Consider the following 26,115-nt stretch of genomic DNA (forward strand, 5'->3'; position numbering starts at 1 on the left):
ATCCATGTTGCTGCAAGTGGCATTATTTTATTCTTTTTTATGGCTGAGTAGTATTCCATTGCACATATGTACCACATCTTCTTTATCCAGTCATCTGCTGATGGACACTTGGGTTGCTTCCATGTCTTAGCTATTGTAAATAGTGCTGCTATGAACATTAGGATGCATATGTGTTCTTCAATGATATTTTTCTCCAGATATATGCCCAGGGGTGGAATTGCTGGGCCACATGGTAAGTCTATTTTCGGTTTTTTATGGAACCTTCATACTGACCTCCACAGTGGCTACACCAATTTACATTCCCACCAACAGTGTAGAAAGGTTCCCCTTTCTCCACACCCTCTCCAGCATTTATCGCTTATAGACCTTTTAATGATGGCCACTCTGGCTGGTGTGAAGTGATATTTCATTGTAGTTTTGATCTGCATTTCTCTGGCAATTAGTTATGCTGAGCAGTTTTTCATGTGCCTATTGGCCATTTGTATGTTTTCATTGGAGAATTGCTTGTTTAGGTCTTCTACTTGTTTTTGGATTGGGTTGCTTGTTTTTTTGATATTATCCTTTGGATTTTATTTACCTAAAGGCACCTGAAGAAAGTGGGTGGTGTGTCTGAAGCAAGGAAGGGAGATTAAAAGTGAAATTATGTTAAAAAGCAAAGTTCCTTATCAACAACCTTGACTCTGAAAAAATAGAAGTTGATTGAAGGTATCATCTGAAAATGCTCAGTGTTTATGAAGAATATACAAGCTAATTAACATGGCAAGAAAAATCAAAATGCATATAATAAGAACAGCGAATACTCCGATGTTAGAAATAATCCAGTTTTTGACCCAGAGGAGTGCCTTGAACACACAGTTTCTCTGGGCCCCTTTCAGATCCAGATCTTGCTTTTGCTTTACAACCTGTGACTGCACCTTGTCCAGGTAGAGCCTGTGGCCTTCTCCACGTGCATCATCCCCCCCTTGCTGGAGAATCTGTGCATCAAAGAAGAGGTCGTTGGTGTAGAAGGCACCATCGAGCTCCCTCTCCAGCCTCTCGATCACGGCCATCAGCTCCAGCAGCTGCTCCCTCTGCTCCTCCCCAGTGGCCCGGTTGTTGAAGGCACAGTACCTCCTCCCACACTCCCGGACCAGGCTCTTCAGCTGGAGGTTGTCTGTGTTTGCTACATAGTCATCCAAGGATTCGCCCACCAAGTCCTCCTTGTGGGTGAAGAGGATGACCGTGTGTCTCATGACTCCTGCGCCAAAGACCTCCTTCACCTTGGTCACGGCCACCGTGTCCTGCTCAGTGAAGCGCCCCAGCTGGGTCACCAGCAGCAGCACGTGGGGCCCGGGGGCCGAGAGCAGGTAGCAGTCCCCGATGTGCTCGTACGTCTCCTGGTCCTGGGCCTTTGCCTCAAAGATGGAGGGCGTGTCCACCACCAGGATGTTCCTCCCGTTCCACGTGCCCGTTGCCTTCTGGCACGTCCTGGTCAGTGTCTGGGCACCCAGCCTGGACTTAAATACTTGTTGGCAGAGGATGCTGTTCCCTGTGGCACTTTTCCCGCTGCCTGTTCTGCCCACCAGGATGATCCTCAAAGAGAACACTTTTGATAACCACTTATTTTCTACTCCGCCTATAAAAAAATTGTGTGTGTTTGTTACTAAGTTAGCGATTCTTAAGATTTTTAGGTCATGGATCCCTAATGGTATCTCATGAAAGCTATGGGCCTCTGTCCCCCCAAAATAGTGATATTTAAATATACATGTGATGCAGGAGGGTATAGCTCAGTGATGGAGTGCATGCTTAGCATGCATGAGGTCCTGGGTTCAATCCCCAGGACTGCCATTAAAATAAGTAAGTAAATAAATAGATCTACTTATCTCTCCCCCAAAACAAACAAACAAAATTTTTAATTGAATACACACAAAAGTTTGCAGACAACTTTAGGTGACTCTTGAATGGTAGGAAGCCCACAAATTGGGGGCCTGAGCTTGGACCCACAGTGAAGTAACAGCTGCTTCACTAAGAAGGATGCTCCAAGCACTTCATCTAGATCAGGACAAATACAGCTCTTGTGAAAGAAAAGTGATCCCTGTGCTTTTCCAGGAAGGGTGCTTAGGCCAGTATCTTGCTAGGTAAATGTGAGATTAGAAAGAGGTGGATGATGTGAAGTCACAGAGGAGACCATCTTGTCGTCTCTTTTTCACCCACAAATTCCCAGGTACACTTGAGACTGCTCATCACACTCATCTAAACCTTGAGGATAAAGGAAGTCAGATGTCAGAGCTGCAGTGACCTCTATGCAAGGACCAGCCAAATGCCCCTGGGTTTCCACTCTTCGGGTAGGGAGTTGGAGGTTTGAAAGTGAGACCACAGAATGGTTGCAGTTAATGTCAAGGAGCAAGTGTGACAGATGACCATGGATGAGTGTCTAAAGAGATAATAAGACCATTAGAAATACATGTGTTGGAAAGATCATCTATTTGGCTGATAGAATTACAGGAAGTTACAACGAAAGTGGTGTTGGAGGGGGTGATACTGAACCAAGAGCTAAAATCTTCAAGGGATGAAGAGAATGAGAATCCAAGGATATCTAAGGTTCTTAGAAGCTCAAATGAATTAAGTGCATTTTAGGCTCCTAAACTCTCTTATTTTATTCCTTTTACTCTGTGTTGGGTCTTCCTTTCCTTAAGTATTCCAGTTTTTGTTTGTTTGTTTGTTTTGTTTTAGCAAACATGATTACTAAATCTCTATGGGGAACTTTACCTCTTTTCAGCTAAGAGGAAATATATCGTTTTCACAATTCGGTTCCAAATCCCCTAACCTCTAACTCGAAGTTACGTTTCCTCATTTCCCACACATCATGCACAGGGGAGAGCATCACACTCTGGGGTGGCTGGAGTGTGATGATGATCGGAGGATAAAGAACAGACCATAGCTGCCTTTTTCTTCTGCTGTTTAAAATTAGTAGGTTTCTTCTCTGTCACCATGTTCGAGGTGAGGGGTAGATGGAGAGAAAATATTTACTCTTCTCTGGTGTCTAGAGCTCTTGAGAATTTGGAGGCTTTCTTACCTTCAGCCATAGTTCCGTATGTGCTTCTCTGAAGCCCTTCCATTCTCTTCTGGAACACAAAGAAGGAAAAGAATAAAAACCAAGTGTCCATATGGGAGGTGGTAAGGCCTGAGAACACCTCCAATTCAGACACCCAAGAATAGTTATCCTGAGATGAGCCATTTCTATTGCTAATTTCTATCTCCTATTTTACTCTCAAACATTTGTACATAAATTTAGGCAAACCAGGTGATGCTAGGTTATGTTAACACAATGAAATGTTGCTTTTTTCTCATCAACCAGGAAAGCAAGAAATATTTTAAAACAAATCAGTTGATTATTGAAGGCAACATAAATGTCTACTGAAGTTATTATTTATATATTATATGTTAATATATAATAAATAATACATACAGTGGAATACTACTCAGCCATAATAAATAAAATAATGCCATCTGCAGCAACATGGATGGACCTGGAGACTGTTATACTAAGTGATATAAGTCAGACAGAGAAAGAAAACTACCATATATCACTTATATGTGGAATCTAAAAAAATGACATGAATGAACTTATTTACAAAACAAAAATAGACTCACAGACATAGAAAACAAACTTATGGTTACCAGGAGGAAAGGGAAGGGAGTGAAGGGATAAGTTGGAAGTTCAGGATTTGCAGACACTAACTACTATATATAAAATAGATAAACAATAAGGTCCTACTATATAGCACAGGGAACTATATTCAATATCTTGCAATAGCCTATAATAAAAAATATGAAAAGAAATGTATATATATATACACACATATACACATATATCTGTGTATAACTGAATCACTATGCTGTACACCAGAAATTAACACAACTTTTTTTTCATTGAAGTCTAGTCAGTTCGCAATGTTGTGTCAATTTCTGGTGTACAGCATAATAGTTCAGTCATACCTATACATACATATATATTTGTTTTCACATTCTTTTTCATTATCAGTTACTACAAGATATTGAGTATAGTTCCCTGGGCTATACAGTAGAAACTTGTTGTTTATCTGTTTTATACATAGTAGTTAGTATCTGCAAATCTTGAAATTCCCACTTTATCCCTTCCCACCTCTTTCCCCCTCTGGTAACCATAAGTTTGTTTTCTATGTCTGTGAGCCTGTTTCTGTTCTGTAAACAGAAGTTCATTTGCCTTTTTTTTCAGATTCCATATATAAGTGATATCACATAGTATTTTTCCTTCTCTTTCTGGCTTATTTCATTTAGTATGATGATCTCCAGGTCTATTCATGTTGCTGCAAATGGCATTATTTTATTATTTTTTGTGGTTGAGTAGTATTCCATTCTATAAATATACCACAACTTCTTTATCCAGTCATCTGTTGATGGACATTTAGATTATTTCATGTCTTGGCTATTGTGAATAGTGCTTAACACAACTTTGTAAACTGACTATACTTCAATAAAAAAAAAGAAAAATGAAGGAAAAAAACTCAAATCGGTTGATTATCTCCCTTCAACTTGAAAAAGCATGAAAGAAAGAAAGCATTCTTCTATGGAATGAGAAGTGGGACTTTTTTTTTTTTTTTTTATTCAAAGTAGGCAAACTTGCTAAAATGGAGAATAAAATTGCCTGGATGTAAATGACATTGGTTTGTTTGAAATACTGGGCATTTTCTGAAACCCTTTGTATCAGATAGACAGTCCAGTGGCAAAGAGGAGAGTACAATGTACCGTCCACTGGGAGTGTGGAATTGGGAATCAAGGGCTCCTGTGGGGACTGACACGAGAGGAAGCAGCAACAGAGGGCCAAGCATGGCCACCTTCTTTCCTCTGCCCTGAGCAGCTGGTGGAGAGAAGGTGGTGCTGTGAATGAGGGGAAAAAAATCACCTTTCAGGACAAGTTCAAGATAAATTCATTTCCTGATCGGTTTTTAATCAAATGGCTTTCCTCCAATTATCCTCCAATTTCCTCCAATAATAAACAATGATGGGTCTCCCTATAATCATCATTATTTTAAAATACCACCAGATATAACCAGAAATTGGCAAAACCATGGGGATAAATGTTTCATTCAGATGAGGCATAATATTATATCATTCTTGGTATTTTAGAAAAGGCCAGCATGCAATGTGCAACACTGCTTAAGATGAACTCTGAGACTGTATTTTATTTATTCAGTTTTAAAGATTATGCAGTTATGAAACAAACTTTGTAAGTGGAGAAATACACAGAGTAATGAAACAAATATCCATCATTTGCAATGAACAAATGTAAGTGTTTTGGCATTTTTACTGCTGATATCCTGTTTGATTGAAAAGGTTTAAACATTACACATATAGGAGTTCCATTTATTTATTTTTTGACTCCCTCAGTCTTATTGTCCCTCCCTCTTCCCTACAGAGACAGCCAAAATCTGAGGTTTTATGTATCACTGTCATTTGTGTATTTACACTTCTACCTACACATGTGTCTGTAGATAGTAATATTTTATCCAACTCTTTTTTAACAGACATTTGGTGTTCCAAATATGGAACTTGCTACTACAAACAATGCTGGGGAGGAATTCCCATACACATCTTGTGCACATGTACAACAATTTAGCTGGGACATATAATTTCCACCTAACTAGATATTGCTAAATATGACTCCAAGATGTGCTAATCCACACCAGCCATGTGTGAGAATTCCCCAAATTGTCACTTTATACTTGGTGATATTACATTTTCAACTTTTTTGTCACCCTTATGGGCATAATTTAGGATGTCTTAGCTGTTGTAAACTTGCATTTTACTGATTACCATTGAATTCAAAATGATTTTCATGATTTGCTATTCAGGTTGATTCTGTTATTTCTACCTTTTTCACATTTTTCTATTCATTCAGTAGGAATGAGTGGAAATGGTCCTCATTAGGGAAAACCATCCCTTTTCACATCATCAGAATATATTAAGACAACTTCTTTCTTTCCTTTTCTTTTCCTTCCGAAAAATATGTTGGAATCAATATATTGCTGTGGTTGAGATGATGATGACAGTGGTGACAATGTCAATGATGAATTTCACCATGATAAGAATCCTCTGTGCAGCCATTTATAATTTTCAAGTTTCTTTCATGCCCATTATTTTCATTGTTCTAAATCCCCTATGATGCAATTAAGATAGGTATTAAATTTTCTATTAAAATATTAGGAAACTGAGCATTAACTGACCTGCTCAAGATCACACAATTACCACAGAGCTAAGACTGAATGAAAATGGATCATTTTGCCTGTGTATTCTCCTAGATTCCACAGGGGGGAAGTATTCCAAAGAAGATAATAAGCCTCTTGGAACACCACATCCAATGTTGTCATCCATGGTCTGGACATAAACTGATGCAAACAGGCTGGAAGCCTGCCCCCAAACCAACGCCATCCATTGTATTGCAAAATCTTGAGTGCATATTTTTCCAAAAAAAAAAAAAAAAAAAAAAAAAGCTTTTTCAAAGGTAAAATGGCAGGGGCAGGAGTTGCTCTGAACTGAAGTATTTCAGTTTAAAACAACCTGGTGTTTTTATGACTTGATTATCAGTGTGATCCAAATGGAGTTATGTGGCTGTCCCAAAAGCCAATCAAATTCAGGTTACATTGGCAGAGGTGTGGCACAGTGGTACTCTGAACTATCTTCCAAGTGGGTCAGGCTCCTGGGGGAGACATGTTCCACTGAGGAATAGATTTTTTTGGCAGATATTAACAGAGTGTCTGGAGACAAGTCAGAAAGGATATTGATGGAGATGTTAAAATGAGTCACGGACAAAATATTAAAAGGGCTGAACAAAGCGTAGGAAAAGACTGGAAGCATGGTAACCTTGAAGGAACGTGATATGTACCAATCTCATAGTAGACACAAAAGGGAGCATAAAGAACAGAGGTAGATCTCTTCTCCACAAGGAAAATCCTACTAAACTTCCCCTGAATGGGACCAGGAGTCATGAGAGAGTGGCAGGCAGTATGTGAGCAGAGATTGTAACTGTACGTGACAGGAGCAGGAGGATGTAGCTTAGGAAAGAGGTCGAAGTAAATGAACATAATGGATATTCTGATTTTTAAATTATATGATTTTATCATGATTACACCTTATTTTATCAAACCATGAGAAAGCAGGCTCTCTCATGCTGTTTTAGGAAAGATGATAATTTTTTGTTGCCTTGTTCATAAATACCTCTTTCACTTACCTGCCCCAGTCCCTGTTTCCTGGTATTATTTTGTAGTTTAGCACTGGAATTTCAAAACATGACTCTCACAGAAGATTTAGCAAACAAAGGATTGGTTCCTATACATCCTAAACATGAGTCTGTTTGCTGTAGTGTCGAGTCTTACATTGTGTCAGGAAAATTGTGGGTATCTGGGGAAGGATGAAGTGGTGTTCAAAAGCTCAGGGTCATAGACGATGTCTACTGAGAGGTCTCGTTTGGAACACGTGGCTCAGTGGAGGTTGGAAAATAATGATCCTGTATTTACTCTACGGGGCCCTAGGAACCCATTCCCCGCACCCAGGACTCTCTGGAATGTGGCGCTTGTCAGGGATAGGGGTGGGGGCGCTACAGGAGAAGTTAAGAGGGTAAAATTGAAAATTGTGCCCCACTTAGGGCACCTTCGGGGTTTCAGTTTCCTTATCTGTCAAATGAGATGATGAATTATTAGTGAAGCTTTATGAAACGCTGTGAAGCTCATGAAGATTAAAAGCGCTAAGAAGTAGGCAGTTGGGCGGAAAAGACTGCAGCTTTTGGGTGAAGGGTCCCCAAACCTGTTTCCGTCCCACTCCAAATCTGCTGTTGCCCACAACTCCCCATCAGCTCCTCGTTTCACTAATGAGACACACAGAAGTCACCGATGTGAATCACACCAGAAATCGGTAGCTGTGACTCAAAGGCGGGCTCCAGGGTCCCCAAACCCCCGCCGAGTTCCCCTTACCAGGCGCGGCGCTGCAGGCTGGGAGCGCGCGGGGCGAGGAGGGGCCGCGCGCGCGGCCGGAGGTTCCAGGGCAGGGCTGCAGGGCGAGGAGGAAAATGGGGCCACGGAATGCGCCCCCTTTCCGCGCAGTTGGGGACTCCCCGTTCCGGAAAGAGGCTAAACTGCCGCAGTGGAAACCCGAGAGCGAATGCAGGGCGTGCTGTCACCCAGTGGGATGCTTTCGGTCGTCGGAGCCTGCGAGCTCCTCGTCCCCTCCAGTTTCCTCTTTAAGACTTGTGAAAATTGCTGTTTGGAGTGTTAAAGAGGAAAACACAGGCCCCAGACTGCGGCCCCTGAGCCCACGGTGCCTTCTGCAGGAGTGCCGAGCTCTCCAGAGATCAGTTTCATGCCGTCGGCCTGAGTCTGAGTAACTCTGATAACAGACCCCATCCGGATCTGTCTCTGTGTGAAAGCACCTACAAAGGGACCCACTGAGAGAGTTATTTTCTTTTGCACGAGAAAGAACCACTGGGTTTCATGAAGAACTTCTCTACCTACTGGAGCCCAGTTGTGGAACAGGTTAGAACTGAGCCTTCCTACTTGCAGTTGCTCCTTTCCAGAAACCTGCAGAACTGAGTCACAGAGTGACTGCCCTTGTCTGTGTTTTTTTTTGTTTGTTTGTTTTTTTTTTTGTTTGTTTTTAAGTAAGGAGCCCTTTTTTTGTTGTTTTTGTTCGGTTTTGGGTGGGGGGAATATTTAGGTTGGTTGTTTGGCTATACCTCACCTTTGTCTTTTGTTCTCTGGGATTGGGGTGTCTATTTTTAGCAGTGTGTAATTTTTGAGGAGTGATGAGCAGTTCTCTTCAGTGTCTCCCAGAAATATTTCTTAAGCATGTGGAAGGAAAGATGTAGTAAATCAATTGATATATACAATTTAATACTATTATCAAAGGAGTCAGAATGCCTAAACTTAATGATATCTGAGAATTATAAACAGTGAAAGAAAATATAAAATAAACAAGAAATGGGCAAAGAGTGAGATTGAATGTAAGGTATAAAAATAATTAAGACCCCCAATAATAATTAAAACAAAACACTATGTCATTTTGGGAGACAACTGCTTTATTAAAAAAGAAAAGAAGTAAAAGACAAACTTACAAAAATCTCAAAATATTTTATTAATGGAAGAGGCAAGCACAAAACCAGTTGTATAAGAAAAGGCAAATATTTCCACTATCAGATGAGGGCTCTGCTCTCAGGGCAAACAAACATACAAATAAACAAAAGAGTATTAGGTCCTAGTCTGACTTTGTCTTCCCCAAGAATGTACAGGAATCCTTTTCTAGGGAATTAAATCCATAGGGTGTAGTGGCATCTGCCTAGTCAGGCACTGAATATTGTACAAGATTATGTAAGAGAGTGTGCATTGTTTGAAATCTTCTGCTTGAAAAACTCATCCTGCTCAACAACAGCTCTCAAATAAGCCAAATATGAAACTCTTTTGGTAAAATGGCAGCTGATCTAGGCAGCAGGGCATGCAAATGTGAAAAAAAAACAACCCTGCATTAGCCCATGATCAAGGCATTTTATGCTTGAAGAGGTAAAAGAAAAGGTGAGAGGAGACGAAGTCAATATGAATGTTTATCTACACAAATATACCATTTTTGAGAAGTTGGATAGCTTTTTGACCCTGCGTCTGGTTAAGGAAATTCTTCCTATAGGACAGTAAGGAAGAATAAATTTCGGTTCTGATTTCTGATTGGCCACTTTTGCCCTTAGAAATCATTTATCTCTCAGTAGATTACTTTCCTCTTCAAATAAAAGGCTGTTAATGATAATTATCCTTCATACCTCATGAGATAGTTTTCATCATAAAATATTAAGCAATAAATGTGATTATTTTATAGTGTTCTCTCTACAGCTTCAGTTTTCTAGTTTATGATCAATCTTGTATTATTTTATTTTATGATCTATCTAGTATTACCTGTGTAATATTAAATTATATTTTAAAAACTAAAATAAAATTGTGTGTTCCACACTTACCTATGAGTCATTTTGCATATTTCTAAATCTAAGGATTAGAAAGTAGCAATATTTTAGGGAACAAACACAACTTTAATTGCACTTTGGAAATGTATTTGACAACTAATTATGTCTTACCTTATATTATCAATAGCTCCCAACTCTATGTATACACAGAATAATGTGGAATCTTTATTATGAATAATAAGTGTGAAATGTATGTGTTTATGAGTATGAAATTTATTTGTTTTATTACTATGATAAGTTTCTTCTTAGATTTTTTTGTTTCTGTATCATGTTCTTCTGGGATTTAACCTACAAAGTGTTTTCACGCACATGATTTCACCATACATGAAAGCTATAAAGATTAATATTAATATATATCTCTCAAGAGAAAACTTAATCCCTTTGTGCCCAAGATCTCAAAGTAAATTCACAGGGGACCAGCTCTGGAACACAAGTCCCTTGGGCCCCAGCGCACGTCTGTTCTTTCCACTATCCCCGCAACGTTCTTGGTGATGCCCCAAGGAGGGCATTTTACCCATGGATGTCAAGCCTTCCTCCGACCCAATATATTTCTATACGCTACAGTCCGCATGAGAATTTTACAATCCTAACACTCATATTTATTTTAAAAATCATGTTTCCATTTACAAACAAGGCAGAAGGAATAAGTAAAGAGAGAAACTGGAGGGCATATGTGGACACCTGGACGTGAGACAATGAAAAAATGAAAGAACAGCAGGTTAAAATCAGCTCCATTGGTAAGCACTACCTTGGTCCAGTGCGCATGCTCATGTGCCTGTGGTCCTGGCTGGGTGAGCTGCGGGCACTCGGTGGTGTCCCCTCTGCCGGCTCCTCTCTGGGCCCCTCAGGTCGTGTAAGGAACACCTCCCTGGCTGAGAGTCCCTGCATGGGCACAGCAGATTGCTAAAGGCGGGAATTGATAATGAACCTCTTTCAACCAGGCTTCACAGAGCCCAACTCACTGACCACTGTGACCCTCAGCACTCCCCGCAACCCCCCCCCCCCCCCCCCCGCCACCAAACTGCAGTCCAGCCTAGGCTGGTAATCCTGGGCCTCCGCAGGCCCTTAACCCCATGTGGCATCCAAACGAATGCGCATAGGGGCCTTCACGAGGAGCTGGGATGGCCATACTGCGCCTGCACACAACTCCTCTCCTCCCCCATCACCCTCTGCTTCTCGGAACCATGGTAGATTCGGGGTAGCTGCTTCCTCCTGCATCCACACCTCCTAACTAGTGCGTGGTTGATATAAAGAGAAAGACTTCTTTTAAAGTGTTCTAACACATTCAGAAATAGAAATAAAGAGATCCTAATGTTTGCTGGCATTTAAGAACTTACCGTGGGTTGGCCCATCCCCTATACAACCCCACAGGACAGCTGCACCTAACCTCGTGCCCTGTGGCTCCTGGCTGATGCACCAGCTGCTCCCTCTCTTCTCCACTGAGACAGGAGCTTGGTGGTGTGATGGTGATGATGATGATGATGATTTGCATAAAAATCCAGGCAGATAACCACATGAAAGATACTGCATTTTATTTTCCCCAAATCTTACTTTGTTTTGGACAGGCATGAACCATAATACACGCTAGAAAATTGGAAACTGTGTTATTTGCATATAGTTAAACATTTAACTTCTTGGCACTAAATCATTGTACTAGTAAATTAACGGATGTGTCAGAAGTAATCATCAAGTATAACTGTGACATCTCTCTCATTGATGATAATAAAAATCTACAAAGATCACATAGGGAGATATCCACCCATAAGAACCAGCAAATTCTCAAGGACAGTCAGGGTAGCTACAGTCTGAAGGTCTGTGTCCCCTCGACAGCCACATGTTGGAGACCTGACCTGAAGAGGATGGTATTAGGAGGTGGGGCTACTGGGAGGTGACTGGGTCAGAGAAAAGTTCCTCAGGACTGGGATTAGTGCCCTTGTCAAAGAGGCTGCGGGAGAGCGAGCACCGCCCTTCCATCCTGTGAGGATATGGCCGAAGTTGGCAGTCTTCCGCCAGAGAGGGCTCTCCCCCAAACTGGACCACGCTGGCATCCTGATCTTGGACTTCCAGGCTCCAGAACTGTGAGGCATAATTGTCTGTTGTTTTTAAGCCACTCAGTCTACGTGGGGTTTACTTTTCTTTTTTACAAATAGCAGTTGGAGGGAGAAAGACAGTGTCTAAACAAACAAACAAAACTCACAATATAGATGTTTTCCCTTGGCTATGAATCCACTTCCTACTAAAATACTACCAGTCATTTCACTATTTTTCAAGAGATACATCAAGATGACGAACACGTTTTAAGGATATTTTATGATTGTACAAATTAAAACAAAATTTTATCTTAAAATATTTTTTTGGTTGGGGGTGATAAAGGAAAAAAAAACCAAATGTGAGATGTGAGGAGGGCCATGTCCCAGGTCTCAGTGGAGTCCCCAGGACACACCCAGCTGCGTGTGGGTCATTGGCTTCTTGCAAGAAAGAATTCAAGAGCGAGCCACAGTTCAGTAAATCAATTTATTTAGAGAGATACATACTGAATAGAGTGTAGGCTGTTTCAGGAGACAAAGACCATGAGGTGTAAGGGTTGGGTGCTCAGGTTAAAGTAAAAGTAGATATGTACACCATAGACTGCCCACAGTCCTGAAGATGAGGGAGAGAGAGGCGGCCACATGGGAGAGGTGGCCACAAGGTACAGTGTTGCCAGTTTTTACGGCCTGAGTATCTTCACATGCCAGTAAGTGGGAGGACCATTCCAACTACCCAGGAACTGGGCCACCACCCACTCTTTGACCTTTTGTGGTTGAAACCGTCATGGTGCCTGTGGGCATCACTGATCAGGATAAATCATTACAATGAGTCAATAATGAAACTCCAGGTCTACTAGAAGTCAAATCTCCCACCATCTTGAGCTTCAAGGCCAAATGGGGGTTGAATCTTCCACCACTTAGGTGTTCACTGCTCCTTGAATGGCTGTGCCCTGCCCCCTTCCGTCCTGCCTCACAGGGAGGTTGTTCGTTTCCTTATTTTCTTAATGGAGGTACTGGGGATTGAACCCAGGACCTTACACCTGCTAGGCATGCACTCTACCACTTTATTTTAAAAGTGTTCACCACAGTACTTGAGAACTCAGATTCCTCTGAAGTTCCTCTGAGCTCTAAGCAGTTTCTGTCTTGCCAAATTACCTGCAAGATTCAAGTTCACACTGTCGAGGCCTGCGGCCAGCGTTTGCACAAGTGCTTGACTAACTGGACCGTGGCATCACACAGACCGGCCACGCTCCTGATACACTGGGTCCCCAGCATCTGTGGCCACTCCCACAGCCAGGCCAACAGCCAGAGTTTCTGCTGCTTCTGCGCGCGGGCAGCCACTGTCTCCGCCACCTTGCGGAGCCTCTCCTCAGAGCAAGCGCCCCCCAGGGCCTGCGCCAGGCTGTACACATCATTGGTGTAGGGGGCGCTGCCGTGGTCCCTCACCAGGCCCTCCACCAGCTGCATCAGCTCCATCACCTGCGCCTCCCGCTCCGCGCCGGTGGCTCGGTTGTCGAAGGCACAGAATCGGCCCCCACACTCGGCCACCAGCTTCCTGAGCGCGCGGTTCTCCATGTCACGCACATAATCTTGCAGCGAGTCCCCCGCCAGGTCCTCCTTGTGGGTGAAGACCACGATGGTGCGCGCCACGATGCCGTCTCCGAACAGCGCCTTCACCCCACTCCAGGCCTGCTGGTCCTGGGCGGTGAAGCGGCCCAGCTGGGTCACCAGCAGCAGGACATGCGGCCCGGGGGCCGAGAGCAGGTAGCAGCGGCCTCTCTCCCTGCACCCGGGGTCTGTCTGGGAGACTTCGGAGCTGAAAAGGTCTGGGGTGTCAATGATCTCTATGTCCCACGTGGCCCATCTGCAGCTCCCCACCATGCAGGTTCTGGTCACCGCCGTGGGCCCGAGCCTGGAGACGAAGTGCTTCTGGCCCAGGATGCAGTTTCCCGTGGCGCTCTTCCCTGCCCCCGTCTTCCCAGCCAGGAGGAGCAGCAGCCTGGGCTCCTGCCCCGCCGCCTTGTCATCTTCTAAACCTGTGAGCACCAATTACCTGTAAGCTTCCGAACCTTAAAGCAACATGTCCTGCCTGGTACCTGGTCTCCTGGGCCCCTTTTGAACAGAGGAGAGCAGAATGCCTTCAACTTGTGCTTTGTGGATCAGACCTTTACTGAGTGACCTGGTCCGAGATTTGTCAACTCTGGGGGATCTTTTTCCATCTATTTCTTCCCTCTTTGGCCTCACACATGCACCTGTAGGTGCTTGAGCACCTGGTGAACGTTTCTCTAGAGGACACCCCTCTATAATACAGGTCATTCCTCCATCTGACATTATCCGTCATCCACACTGTGCAGACCTGGTCCCTATTGGACCACTTCAGTGGCCTCTGCTATACTTTCCCAAAGAAAGGCAGGAGGGGCCCTGGGCCTGGCAGTGAGGGCTGTCTGGAGTCTGACATCCTGGGTTTGAATCACAGCCTCACCCTCTGCCAGTGGTGTAACCTTGGGAAGCTGCTTAATCTGAGTGTTAAACGTCTTCTGCACAAATGGGATCAGTACTACAGAGCTGTCCTCATGGGGTTGTTGGGAGGATAAGATGAAACCAGCCCTACTCCCCCTGCCTTTCTCTCCTCCTCCTCCTCCCTTCCTCTCTCTTAAACCTGCTGCCTAGTAAGATACCTGTTTAACCCTCCACCCTTGTTCTCTAACACATTCTACCTGGTGAATCACGTTCTCTCTAATACAGGATTTGATGTCTTCTACATCCCCTTCTGTGGAGATCAGAGTAGGGAACAGAGGTGCAGGTTAGTCAAAGAACTTAGTATCTCACAGCAGAGCAGGAGCAGAGATCTAGATCCAACGCCAACCCCCAGGTTCTTGCTGTTTCATCCAAGCATGGAGAAATCTCTGTCTTGAGTTAGTCCATTCCCTTTAATACCCAGACTCACATATGGGGGTGAATACACGTTGTGAGTTATGCTCTTACCGTAGGCATTTTCTTCATCTCTTAGCATCTTCCATCTTCCCATGATTAACTGAAAGAGTCCCAAATACAATTAGTTCATTCATTCATTCATTCATTCAATTGGTATAACTACCTACAATGTGTCAGGCAAATTCCAAAGGGCTGACGACATCACAATGAAAATGTCCTGATTCCTGCCCTCCACTGAGCATGAGCATTTAGGGAAGACACTGGAATAGCCTGACCTGGGGTTGGAATGATACTGTGAGAACACTTGATGAGCTTGGTTTTGTCTTTTCAGGGCCTCCAAATGCAAAAAGCAGAGGGAGATTATAACATTACTGTATGTTAATGAGTAAGCTTTAGCTGTTCATTTTTCCAGGTAATTCTATGCTAGTGACATAAGCTGTAAATATTACGTTTTCCCAGGAGATTCAGTAGCTGGGGGAGACTTTGGAAAACCCTGAGAACACTAAAATTTGCTCAGTAACTTAGGGAACCACCTTAGGGTTGGCCTGGGAAACAAACAAGAATATTGGAATTCTGTTTTTGGAAACTGGAAAACAGACATATCTCCCAAACCGATCTGGAGAGCTTCTGCTCTCAGGAAACCAAATAATTTGGCTTGTCTTACTATGTCTAATTACGGTGAGAATGGGATGTGACCCTCTGACTCTTAATATTCTTGCCCCCAAACCCTTGAGGCTTCTCAGAGTAAAGCAATTACACCAGTCAAACATCATTTAATACAATTAAACATCCTGTGGTCACGTTGGCCTGATCACACAAGCACCTGAACACAAGCACACGGTATCTCCTTGGTCTCCTTCTGCAGCCTCATTTCCAACTAGGCCCCCACCCCAATGCACTACTTTACAAACAGCAGCTTTCAGGGCCTTTTCCAACCCACCTTGTGCTTTCCCTCCTATGACAATTCGTCTCCTCTCTCATTTCTGCCTGAGTCCTGTCTGGGCTTCACCATCCATTTCAAATTCTACCTCCTCATGTCCACCTGGTTCCCACAGCTATCTGTGGTCTCCCCATTGGCACCACACACAAAGGAAATCAAAGGCAGAGGTTGGCTGAATAACGTGTCTTTGACCAAAGGACTCAGATGACAGGTTTGCCTAGAACTCAGTCCAAAGCTATTCATGTTTTTGCAGTAACTCTCCTGTCACCTCGCCAAAGCCTTCAGTAAAGTTCACCCCATGGGAAAATAACATAATGTGATTAGTTATTTTGTGTGTGAAAACCAACCAACTCCCTTAACTGACACCAAAGTAGAAATGGAGAAACAGCCACAAAATTCAGAGCAGAGAACAAGAATTTAGCTAAAGCAAGAAGTTGTCAAAGATGGAAAAGAGGAATTGTGCTACTGAAAATCCACAGAACTCTCGGGTAAGTCATTGGAATTTTCATAAAGTTTGAAATAAGGGTTAAAATCTTTTAAAATAATTTTTAAAAGGAGGTAAGCTCCAGCTGAAATCTGGGCTGACAAATGATTCTTAATTACTGGGGTATGTAAGACATGTAGAATCCTAAATACTCTGAAAATTCAGTTCATGTAGTTCATTCTGGTTTTCAGAATTACATGAGTATTCTTTTAAAATGTCCATTTGTGGGCACCATTCTCAAAGGCTCTGATTTACGGATCAGATGTATCTGATGGAATCAACCCACAAATCAGAGTCTGAATATCAGCTATTTATTCAGACCTCTTCATCATACAGATGAGGAAACTGAGGTGTTCTGGCAACTGGGGTGGGAGAAACTTCAATTAGAGCAGATGTTTAAGAGATCATGCAGGGAGAGGTTGAAGACCTAATTCCTAACCTCTTAGGTCTCCGGGGGGCCTCCTACTGTGGACAGAGAGGAGAGGGAGAATCTAGGCGAGTAATTCAGATGGGGTCCTGACTCGTCACATTATAACCTAGTCTGAAGTTAGATTGCTTCTGAGCCTATAGAAATATCTTTTGCCTTTGCTGAAAATGCAATTGGGTAATGTTTAATGTCTTTTAAAATGTATATTCCTAGAAGTGGTTCCAGCTTGCACTTCTCTTACTGAATGAAGAGAGTGTGGAAGGAGACAGGAACGGATCCCCTCCAGACTGGAGAAGATGCTCATAAAACTTCTGAACTTCCTTTATTGAAAACTTATAAGATCTCTACAAGCCTGGAAGTCTGACCTTCACGGCTCTGGCTCTCACTTACCGGTATGGTGCCTGGCAGAACACAGATGCTCAGACAGCAAATGCTCTCAGAATTATGCTCCCTCTGGTTGGTTGCAGCTCCTCTGCTCAGGCTGGCTTTTCCTGGTGACAGGCTCTAACGCTGGCTAGGAGAAGGTCCTGAGTTCTGCTCTCCCTCAGTTGTGAGTGCAGCAGTCAGTGCCTTCTCTCAGAATTGAGGAAGTCTTGTGACACTAAGACAGTACTCCAGACAGCCTAGTGGGAGGACTTGGTGATGATGACTTAACGAAACAGAAACACTGTGGGTTTAAGCGTTTCTCTGAAAAATCCCCTCCTGTGGTGACTAGTATGGGTCATGTCCCCAGGAATGCCCCCGAGGAAGGGAAGGGTGTTCTAGGGTCTTGAGGCCTGACTCTACTTCTAGAATTGGTTATTGATCTAGTGTCAATGGCTTTTTACCCCCTAAGGATTATTTTTTCACCCTGTGTAAAATAAATTCCGAGAGTCTCCTGACTCAGAACAGAGGACAAGATTAGCTATTCTGAACAGCTGTCCAGTGACTGGCCATCTCTTGGGGTCCAATCTGACAGAAAAATCCAGAAGCACAGTCTCACCTGAGAAAGGAATTTCTTCTCAGCGACGGAGGGACTTGAAGCTAGCTGGCCTGTGGAGCATGAGTCCCTTCACACAATTCCTGGTCAGCCGTGTGAGGACCGAGTCTGGTCACCTGTGTTGATGTCACCAACTCTAGTTTTTCTGTCTTCTCTCAAGATGGTCATGAGAACGAGGTCAGCAAAAGAGCCAACTGTGTCATGGACAGGCTACAAAAGGACTGGCCCTAGGACTGGTCATATCACCAACCTAAATCACTTAAACTTTCTGGAGTTGACTGTCCCTATGTGTGGGAAGAAGGGCTGTCCTGAGCCCTAGTCTACTGTCTGGGACCTGATTTTCATCTCTTTCTTTCGGTCCACTATTTTCAGGTAGGGAAGAGACTCAGCCTCCACTATTTCCCATTCTTTTTTTTGGGTACAGAGTCTCTTGAATGTCTGACACTCTAGTTGTTTCCATTCAGCTTTGTTGAAGGCAGGAGTCTCTCATTCTGCCACTAGATCAGAAGGACCAGGACTAGCATGACACAAGTTTGGTGTCCAGGGCACACCATGTAAGGAGGCAATCACCGCCAAGGTCACTCAAGTGCCAACCCTACAGGTGAGTGACGCTGAGGCTGAAGACTGCTTTAAGACTGAGGTGTATATGGCTCCTCACTAGCCACACCCTAGTCCAAGCCATGCAGTTCAGTCTTGACCAAGACTTTGATACCCAACATGTACTGTTCATGAAGATGCTTTCAGTGCCTCTTGCACAGATCCTCACCATTCAGGGTTCTCACGCATGCATGTGGCATCTTCCTTCAACCACTTGTAACTCTTTGCCTGAGGGATTACCTGGTTACCAGAGGATGCTTGGTTCTTGCATGGAGCAGCCTGAAGTCATCAGAGAGCTAATGTCCCCAGGAGCAGACCTCAATTCATGACAGTTAGAAGTTAGTGGATAAATACTCCAATTTCCTTGCTTATTAAATTGTCCACTGCCCACCAAATGAGATTACTCTGAGATGTATTCTGTGCCAATTGCTGAGGTCCCCAGCAGGACGGAGACCCAGATGTCTATGTTGGGAACCCCTCCATCATTGTCTACAGGGGTTATATGCTGCTCAGTACAACCTGGGTTGGCTCCTTTCCCTTCCCTGCCTTACATTCCCACATCCCTACTAGTGCTTTCTGGGATCTCCTTCCTATCCAGAAGTAACTGGTTCCATTTCCCCCAGCATTCCTATTAGTTTTCGATTATTTGCCATTGTCTCTGGGTTTGATCCCCTGTTATTCAGACTTGCCATCCATTGTGGAAACCTATCTAAGGCCAGAAGCCCTGAGACTCTTGGGTCTCAGAACTATCTGGGACTCCTGCTTCCTCTCCTCCCTGCCTCCACTCTTCCTTCTTTCCTTTTCAGAGTTACATGTTCATTGTTTTCTTCTCTACCCTTATAAATCCAGTAAAAGTGACCTAGAATGAAAACATCCTTCCTGAGCAGAATAGTAAGTTCAACCCTTCTGGGATCATTGACATGGGCAGAGCTCAACTATTAGCATCCCCAGAGCCACAAAGGAATAAGAATGATCCAAATATCATCTCAGGAGAGGAGGTTATAGGGAAATAACTTCTTCAATGAAATACTTACTATCTGAAAGACATTGGCCCCACTATGCCCCAGCATTTAGAAGCAATATTTCAGTGTCATATAGATCCTAGCTTCTTTTTTGTGGGGGAGACGAAGGTTGTGGCAATCAAGATTTACTTGTTAGAAGTATCAGCCAAGCAGGTGTTATCCAGGATTCAATCTCACAGGACAAGAACCAGGCAAGCATCCTAGTTTGACAGAATAACATAAAAGGAAATGGAAATTTATAAGCCAAATCAGAAGTTAAATGCTATGTGTTTCATCTTCCAGTGTTATGTACAATGGGACACTGAAGTCAAAGAGAATAAAAGTTCTGAGTGAGAGAGATGCAAACATTAACACAAACCTAGACTTAAGTGAGAACCTAGGATGAATTTCAACTAATAAAAGACAGAGAAAGGACTCTGGTATGGGTATATTTGAAGAAATACCAGCATGACATTAAAGACAAATGAATGGGGAGAAACACTCAGAGAAAATGCGTAGGACATGAAGAAAAGAGGACTGAGAATAGAATTTCAATTACCTCATAATTCTGGAACCACCAAGGGGAAAACAGTGCAAATGTTCAAAAAGTGGGACGATAGCTGAAAATTGTGTTTCTATTAAAGACAAGCTGCAGAAGGTTTGAAAAGAAAAAAAATCAATTAAAATGAGGGATTTTTTTGCTTCTGGTTAAGTTGGAGAAAGATTCAAAAGCTCTCAGTGTCCACACTGACAAGAAGAATTGGACAGAATAAAAACATACTTCTCTAAAAGGGAATCCTCCTACACTGCTGGTGGGAATGTAGTTTGGTGAAGCCATTATGGAAAATAGTATGGAGATTCCTCAAATAACTAAAAATGGACTTACCACATGATCCAGCAATCCCACTCCTGGGCATATATCTGGAGGGAACTCTAATTCAAAAAGATACATGCACCCCAATGTTCACAGTATCACGATTTACAGAAGCCAAGACATGGAAACCACCTAAATGTCCATTGACAGATGACTGGATAAAGATGTTGTGGTATATTTATACAATGGAATACTACTCAGCCATAAAAAATAATAAAATAATGCCATTTGCAGTAACATGGATGGACCTGTCATTCTAAGTGAAGTAAAAGCCAGAAAGAGAAAGAAAAAAAACCATATGATATCACTCATATGTGGAATCTAAAAAAAAAAAAAAAAAAGACACAAATGAACTTATCTACAAAACAGAAACAGACTCACATTGAAAACAAACTTATGGTTACCAAGGGGTAAATGGGGTGGGAAGGGATAAATTGAGAGATTGAGAAGACATTGTTAAAAACAGGCAATAAAATGGAACAGAGAAAACATAAAGGAGAAAAATCAAAGTTAGAGTTTCATAAAATTTAATAAAATTAAACCTCTAGCCAGGCTGATGAAACAAAAAGAAATAATCATAAATTACCAATATCAAAATTCAAAGAGGAATGATCACTATTGTTCTTGTATTTATTAAAGAGATAATAAAAATATTTTATGTTTCTGCAAATAAATTCAACAATTTAAACATAATGGAAAAATCCCTTGAAAAGTACAGCTTACCTAAGATAAGCATAAGAAGAAATAAAAAAATCACAACAGCCAATAGCCTTATATATGTGGTTAAAAAAAGAATTCGTAATATTAGTTTCCTAGGAAAGGCTTAATTTAATATGTGTTTGTGTTTGGGGATCAGAGAGCTCAGAATCTGCTCTTTAACTTTATCGACAACACAAGGTTGAGTTTCTTGATCTCAAGATTGATGTAGGCATTTATTTTGGGGCAGCTCTGCCTTCCATGTTTGCCTGTCCTCATGGCTCTCAACTCCCCTTTTAGCTTCACATCATTTTTAGGTGGATTGTTTGCTTCATCTTTGGAGTTTTCCTTATTTTCTAGTGAGCTTGTCAATCATAGAGATTTTGTTTACTTTTAATAAATTCAACTTCTATTTGCATTTAATGATGCTTCAGGAGATCCAGTCCGCCATCTTGTCTGGAGTGTAAAGCCTCTAGGTATGTTTCAATGCTAACTGTGACTGGGGGCCAGGGATGAAAGCTGGCTGAGCCTCTTTCAGTGGTAAGCAAATTTGATGCACATAAAACAGACTATTGATGTGTGAGTGTATCTGTGTGTGATTGTTGAGCATGAATTTGTTGTGTTACAAAAATTAGCCGTGTGTCTACTTACCATCTGCTGAGGATAAAACCATAGAACAGAATTAGAGATGTGCCCTCAGGAACTTTACAGTTTACTTATTATTGTTATTTTGTTATAGTTAATAGAAATTTTATTATTATTTTTGTTGTATTCAGTAGAAATAGTAGTAGTATAAAGAAGAAAAGGGGTTTTCAGGAACATAACACTGATTTTAGAGATTTGCAAATGAGAGGAAGTTTATGCTTATAACTTTCAAAAGATTTTGGCATTATATTTCAAAACAATAACTTAAAATAATTTGGTTCATCAACAAATAGGATGATGTTAAGATTTAAAGACAACAGAATCGCAAACATGTACTCAGGCACCGTTTTTCACCCCCTCTACAACAGTGAGTAAGGAATCACTATCTGTAACTATAATCTATGAGTCTTGCAGTCCAGTTGCCTGGTTTTTCTAAAAATTATCATTAATTTTGGGGGTATAATTAACAGTAAGCTGCAGAACAAATTGCATATATGAAAGGGTAAACGATAAAAGAAATTGCACATTCTGTGCAATACACAGAAGAACTGAATTAACAATTTGGCAAACACCTGAATACACAATAAAATACACAATAAAATATACATTACTGTTTTGACTAGGGCTTTTCTTAGGCAATTTGCTTTGGCCATGGTTGTGCAATGTCTCAGAATTTCCACATACTTTATAAAGCTCCCTTTGAAATCTTTTAATCTATTCTCTGACTGCAGAGGTCCGGATTGTGACCCAGTCACTAGACTATACAGCCTGTTGGTATAGTGGTCACCCCTTTTCGTCATCACGAAGCTCTCAATCAAGTCCATCAGCTCCTTCACTTGGTCATCCCGATTGCTCCCTTCAGCACGGTTATTAAAGGCACACACTCGCCCCCCACATGCAGCCACCAGTGTGCTTAAGGCTTTGTTATCGGAGCCATGGATGTAATCCATCAAGGAGTCTCCCTTGAGGTCTTCCTTGCGGGTGAAGAGGACAATTGTGTGTCTCATAGCATCCTCTCCAAAGATCTCCTTCACCCTCTGCACAGCCTGCTGATCTTTGGTGGTGAAGCGGCCCAGCTGTGTCACCAGAAGTAGCACGTGGGGTCCTGGTGCAGAGAGTAGGTAGCACCTCTGTACTTCTTTGTACAGAGAATCAGAGTGGTCCTTCTCAGAAAACATATCTGGTGTGTCAATAATGACCATCTCTCTCTCCCCCCAGCTTCCCCGACTTTTACTGCAAGTCTTAGTCAAGGACTGGGCACTCAGCCTGGACTCAAATGCCTGCTTCCCAAGGATGCTGTTCCCTGTAGCACTTTTGCCAGTCCCTGTTTTGCCCACCAGAATGATTCTCAGCTCTGATCCTCTGGTGTGTGGAGCATGTTGACTCTTGGTAGATGGTCCTATTAAGAGCAAGTGTACTTTGTTATTACCATACTGATCATACCAATGGAATATTTGTAATGATAATGAAAGATCTGGGAAAAGATACTCTCACAATGTATTTATGGAATAGAAGCTAACTCTGTTATCAGATAAAATAATGATTTTTAAAACATCTAGAATTCTCTAGGTCTGTGGGCACTGCCCTTTTAGGAGCCTAGAAAAACATACTTGGGGGATGAGATAGACTTGGAAACATATCTTATTACTTAAAGGTTGCCGATACCACCCAGTTCTGGCCCTGTAAAGGACAAGTTTTCTGAGGATCAGAGATGGGTAGCCAAGACTGGGTTCCATCTCCAGGTGGGATAAGTAACCTGCCTCTGTTCCAAGGAGAGATGACTCCTCTGCCCTTGGCTGGCCGGAAGTGTGGTCATGACCACCAATGAAACGGCTGGACCAGGGAAGTGTCGGAATGAGCAGTGTGAAATCATTCTGTCTAATGAAGAAACAGCTAATAGCTTATACTTTGCTTGGAGAGGGTAGCATGATTTTTATATAAAATAGGCCCAGAATATGGTAAAACTGGTGCACACATGTAGTCACTTCCTTACCAGACTGACTGCATTCATTTTGGCCCATTGCTGTTCCTAAGGGACAGAGAGACCAGAGACCAATTAAAAAATATATTATTATCATTATTATTATTATTTTAGGGGCAAATAACTCTATAACTTTATTTTTAACTTTATTTATATTTAAAATTTTTATTCAAGTGTAGTTGATTTACAATGTTAGTTTCAGGTATACAGCAAAGTGATTCAGTTATATATATACATACACATATATATTTTCTTTTCAGATTTTTTCTGTTACATGAAAAATGATTTTTTAAAATTGAAGTATAGTCAGTTTACAATGTTGTGTCAATTTCTGGTGTATAGTACAATGTTTCAGTCATACATGAATATACATATGTTTTCATATTCTTTTTCAACATAAGCTACTACAAGATATTGAATACAGTTCCCTGTGCCATACAGCATAAACTTATTTATCTATTTTATGTATACCAGTCAGTATCTGCAAATCTCGAACTCCCAGTGTATCCCTTCCCACACCCTTCCCCACTTGTAACCATAAGTTTGTTTTCTGTCCGTTTCTGTTTTACATATAAGTTCATTTTTTTTTTTTTTTTAGATTCCACATGTGAGTGATATCGTATGGAATTTTTTTTTTCTCTTTCTGGCTTACTTCACTTAGAATGACATTCTCCAGGGCCATCCATGTTACTGCAAATGGCATTAGAAAAATGATTATTTTTTAGTTCTGACTCATGAAAGACCCTTATATTTCCAGAGCACGTTCACAGTCCTGCTTCGCTTGCTTACAGGAAGCTGACGAGATGGGAGAATGAGGATTACTATCTCTATTTTACAGAGAAATTGAATCACTTGCTCAGCGTCAACCCAGTGAGTAAGAAAGTAGGCTTCATTTGTCAGCTACACCTACTTCTTATTTCCACACCCACCTCATCTAATTTTCTTCCTTCCTTCTCAGGACTCTCCTGCCCCTTCTCTTGCTTTCCTTGGCCACACACCTCTGCTTTCCTCATGTCCTTTCCAGGTCTGCCTTGGATCCGAGGTCCAGACACCTCTTTCCTTTGCTCCTTCCCCTCCTCTTCCCATCTTTCCTTCTCCTTGTCTCCAACCCTCCTCCCTTCATTCTGAGTCCTTGCCCAAGAGACACAAGGAAGTAAGAACATGACTCCGGAAAAGTACGTTATCCTTTAATCCAGAAACACACTTCAGTGGATCCATTCATTACTTGAATTTTCACTCATTCCTCAATCATGAAGAAGTCTTACCGTTTAGTTCTGTTTACTATGCAGAGAGAAGTATCTTAAAACCGCGGCCTCAACCAAAGACACAAGGCCGAAATATGACCAAGTATTGATCGAATTCTTCCCAGTTAGCATTTTTACTGGCTCTATGCTAAGGAAATTCTCTTTGTGAGTAAACTAAATTACATGAAGTTTACATTTCCCATAAACTGGCTTCACTTAAGCAGAAAGTCATCACTCTAAATTGTTCCCCTTAAAATAGGGCACATTTGTTTCAAAAAATTATTTTTTCGGGCATAGTCAGAGAACTGGAAATCAAGACTGCAGAACTTCTTGTGAATGTGGGCTTACCTGATTTACTGTCGAAAGGAACAGATGGCTTCCTGTTGAAACCTGTGACTTGCCAACTCTGCCCCGAAGAGAAAACAAAAAACAAAACACACAAAACAAACACCTAGTCTGCCTTCTTCCTCTCTTCAATCTCCACCGAGCTTCCCCACTGCAAAAGAACCCCACCACATGCCTGTGTCTGAAACTCTCGTTTAAAAAAATAAACAGTTAAAGTGGGAAAACTTAATCAGGAGTTGTTTGTTTACGTGTTGACTGCCTTTTCTAGGCAATAGTGAAAAACCAGTGTTTAAATCCTTTAAACTGGACAGGAAAGCAAGGGCTGCTGGGGCTGCTGGTAGATCTGATTCCTTTCTCCCTGGGCTGTGTCCTTACAGTTATGGGTTTGCCTGAGTACAAACCTCCCTCTTCCCCCACCCGCAGGGGAAATTACATCTCATGAACACTGGTAGCAGTGACTGTTCTCAAGACTAAAGGCCAATGCTGCTGTGGGGGCAGAAAGAGCGGGGGCGGGGGGCGCACAGCACAGGGAGCTGTGCAGGAAGGGGGAGGGTACACAAAGAGGAACCCAAGAGATACTCGTGTTGTCTGAGTCTGTGAGGAACAGTCACGATCACGAACGCATTTTGAAATAACTCACTTATGACTTCCCTGCTTTCCCTTCCGGTCCAGCTCTGCAGTGTCAGGGAAGCACCTCTGGGGAGCAATGATCAGGGCAGTGGCTACAATAACAATCTGAGCGCCACATTAAGGAAGAATGACCCAAAGAGTTAAAGTTGAACTCACTCAAACGCTCTTTTTCCGTATTTATATGACATTCCCCAGAGCCGGGGAGAGAGGATATGGGACTTAGATTGCCTTTAAATATCCCATTTGAATTCTTCCAGATCCGTTACTGCTGCAGTCTCCTGCTTAATACAAGTAAT

General features: G+C 42.2%; 3 protein-coding genes across 5 annotated transcripts; all 3 read right to left on the reverse strand.

The window, feature by feature from the left end:
- Positions 1-452: 452 nt before the first annotated feature.
- On the reverse strand, positions 453-11,442 carry LOC106731222 (GTPase IMAP family member 5-like). Of its 3 annotated transcripts, none has more exons than XM_032483159.1 (4): positions 11,353-11,442; positions 7,989-10,897; positions 3,056-3,104; positions 453-1,615 (listed from the first exon to the last, which is right to left on the reverse strand). In XM_032483159.1, the coding sequence occupies exons 3-4, from the start codon at positions 3,096-3,098 to the stop codon at positions 723-725; spliced, it is 936 nt and encodes a 311-aa protein (XP_032339050.1). In that variant the 5' UTR covers positions 3,099-3,104; positions 7,989-10,897; positions 11,353-11,442; the 3' UTR covers positions 453-722. The 3 variants fall into 3 exon arrangements, with proteins under 3 accessions (XP_032339050.1, XP_032339051.1, XP_014423937.2); XM_032483160.1 differs by having other exon boundaries at positions 7,989-10,696; positions 11,353-11,418; XM_014568451.2 differs by having other exon boundaries at positions 7,989-11,426.
- Positions 11,443-12,510: 1,068 nt separating this feature from the next.
- Positions 12,511-17,354, reverse strand: GIMAP1 (GTPase, IMAP family member 1). The gene is made up of 3 exons (XM_032483161.1): positions 17,218-17,354; positions 15,028-15,076; positions 12,511-14,078 (listed from the first exon to the last, which is right to left on the reverse strand). Exons 2-3 carry the CDS (start codon positions 15,068-15,070, stop codon positions 13,213-13,215), a joined length of 909 nt encoding a protein of 302 aa, XP_032339052.1. The 5' UTR covers positions 15,071-15,076; positions 17,218-17,354; the 3' UTR covers positions 12,511-13,212.
- Positions 17,355-20,718: 3,364 nt separating this feature from the next.
- On the reverse strand, positions 20,719-25,330 carry GIMAP2 (GTPase, IMAP family member 2). Its single transcript, XM_014568453.2, has 3 exons — positions 25,193-25,330; positions 23,613-23,648; positions 20,719-23,018 (listed from the first exon to the last, which is right to left on the reverse strand). The coding sequence occupies exons 2-3, from the start codon at positions 23,638-23,640 to the stop codon at positions 22,012-22,014; spliced, it is 1,035 nt and encodes a 344-aa protein (XP_014423939.1). The 5' UTR covers positions 23,641-23,648; positions 25,193-25,330; the 3' UTR covers positions 20,719-22,011.
- Positions 25,331-26,115: the final 785 nt, after the last annotated feature.

This window comes from Camelus ferus, chromosome 7 (assembly GCF_009834535.1).
Source record: "Camelus ferus isolate YT-003-E chromosome 7, BCGSAC_Cfer_1.0, whole genome shotgun sequence".
NCBI lineage: Eukaryota > Metazoa > Chordata > Mammalia > Artiodactyla > Camelidae > Camelus > Camelus ferus.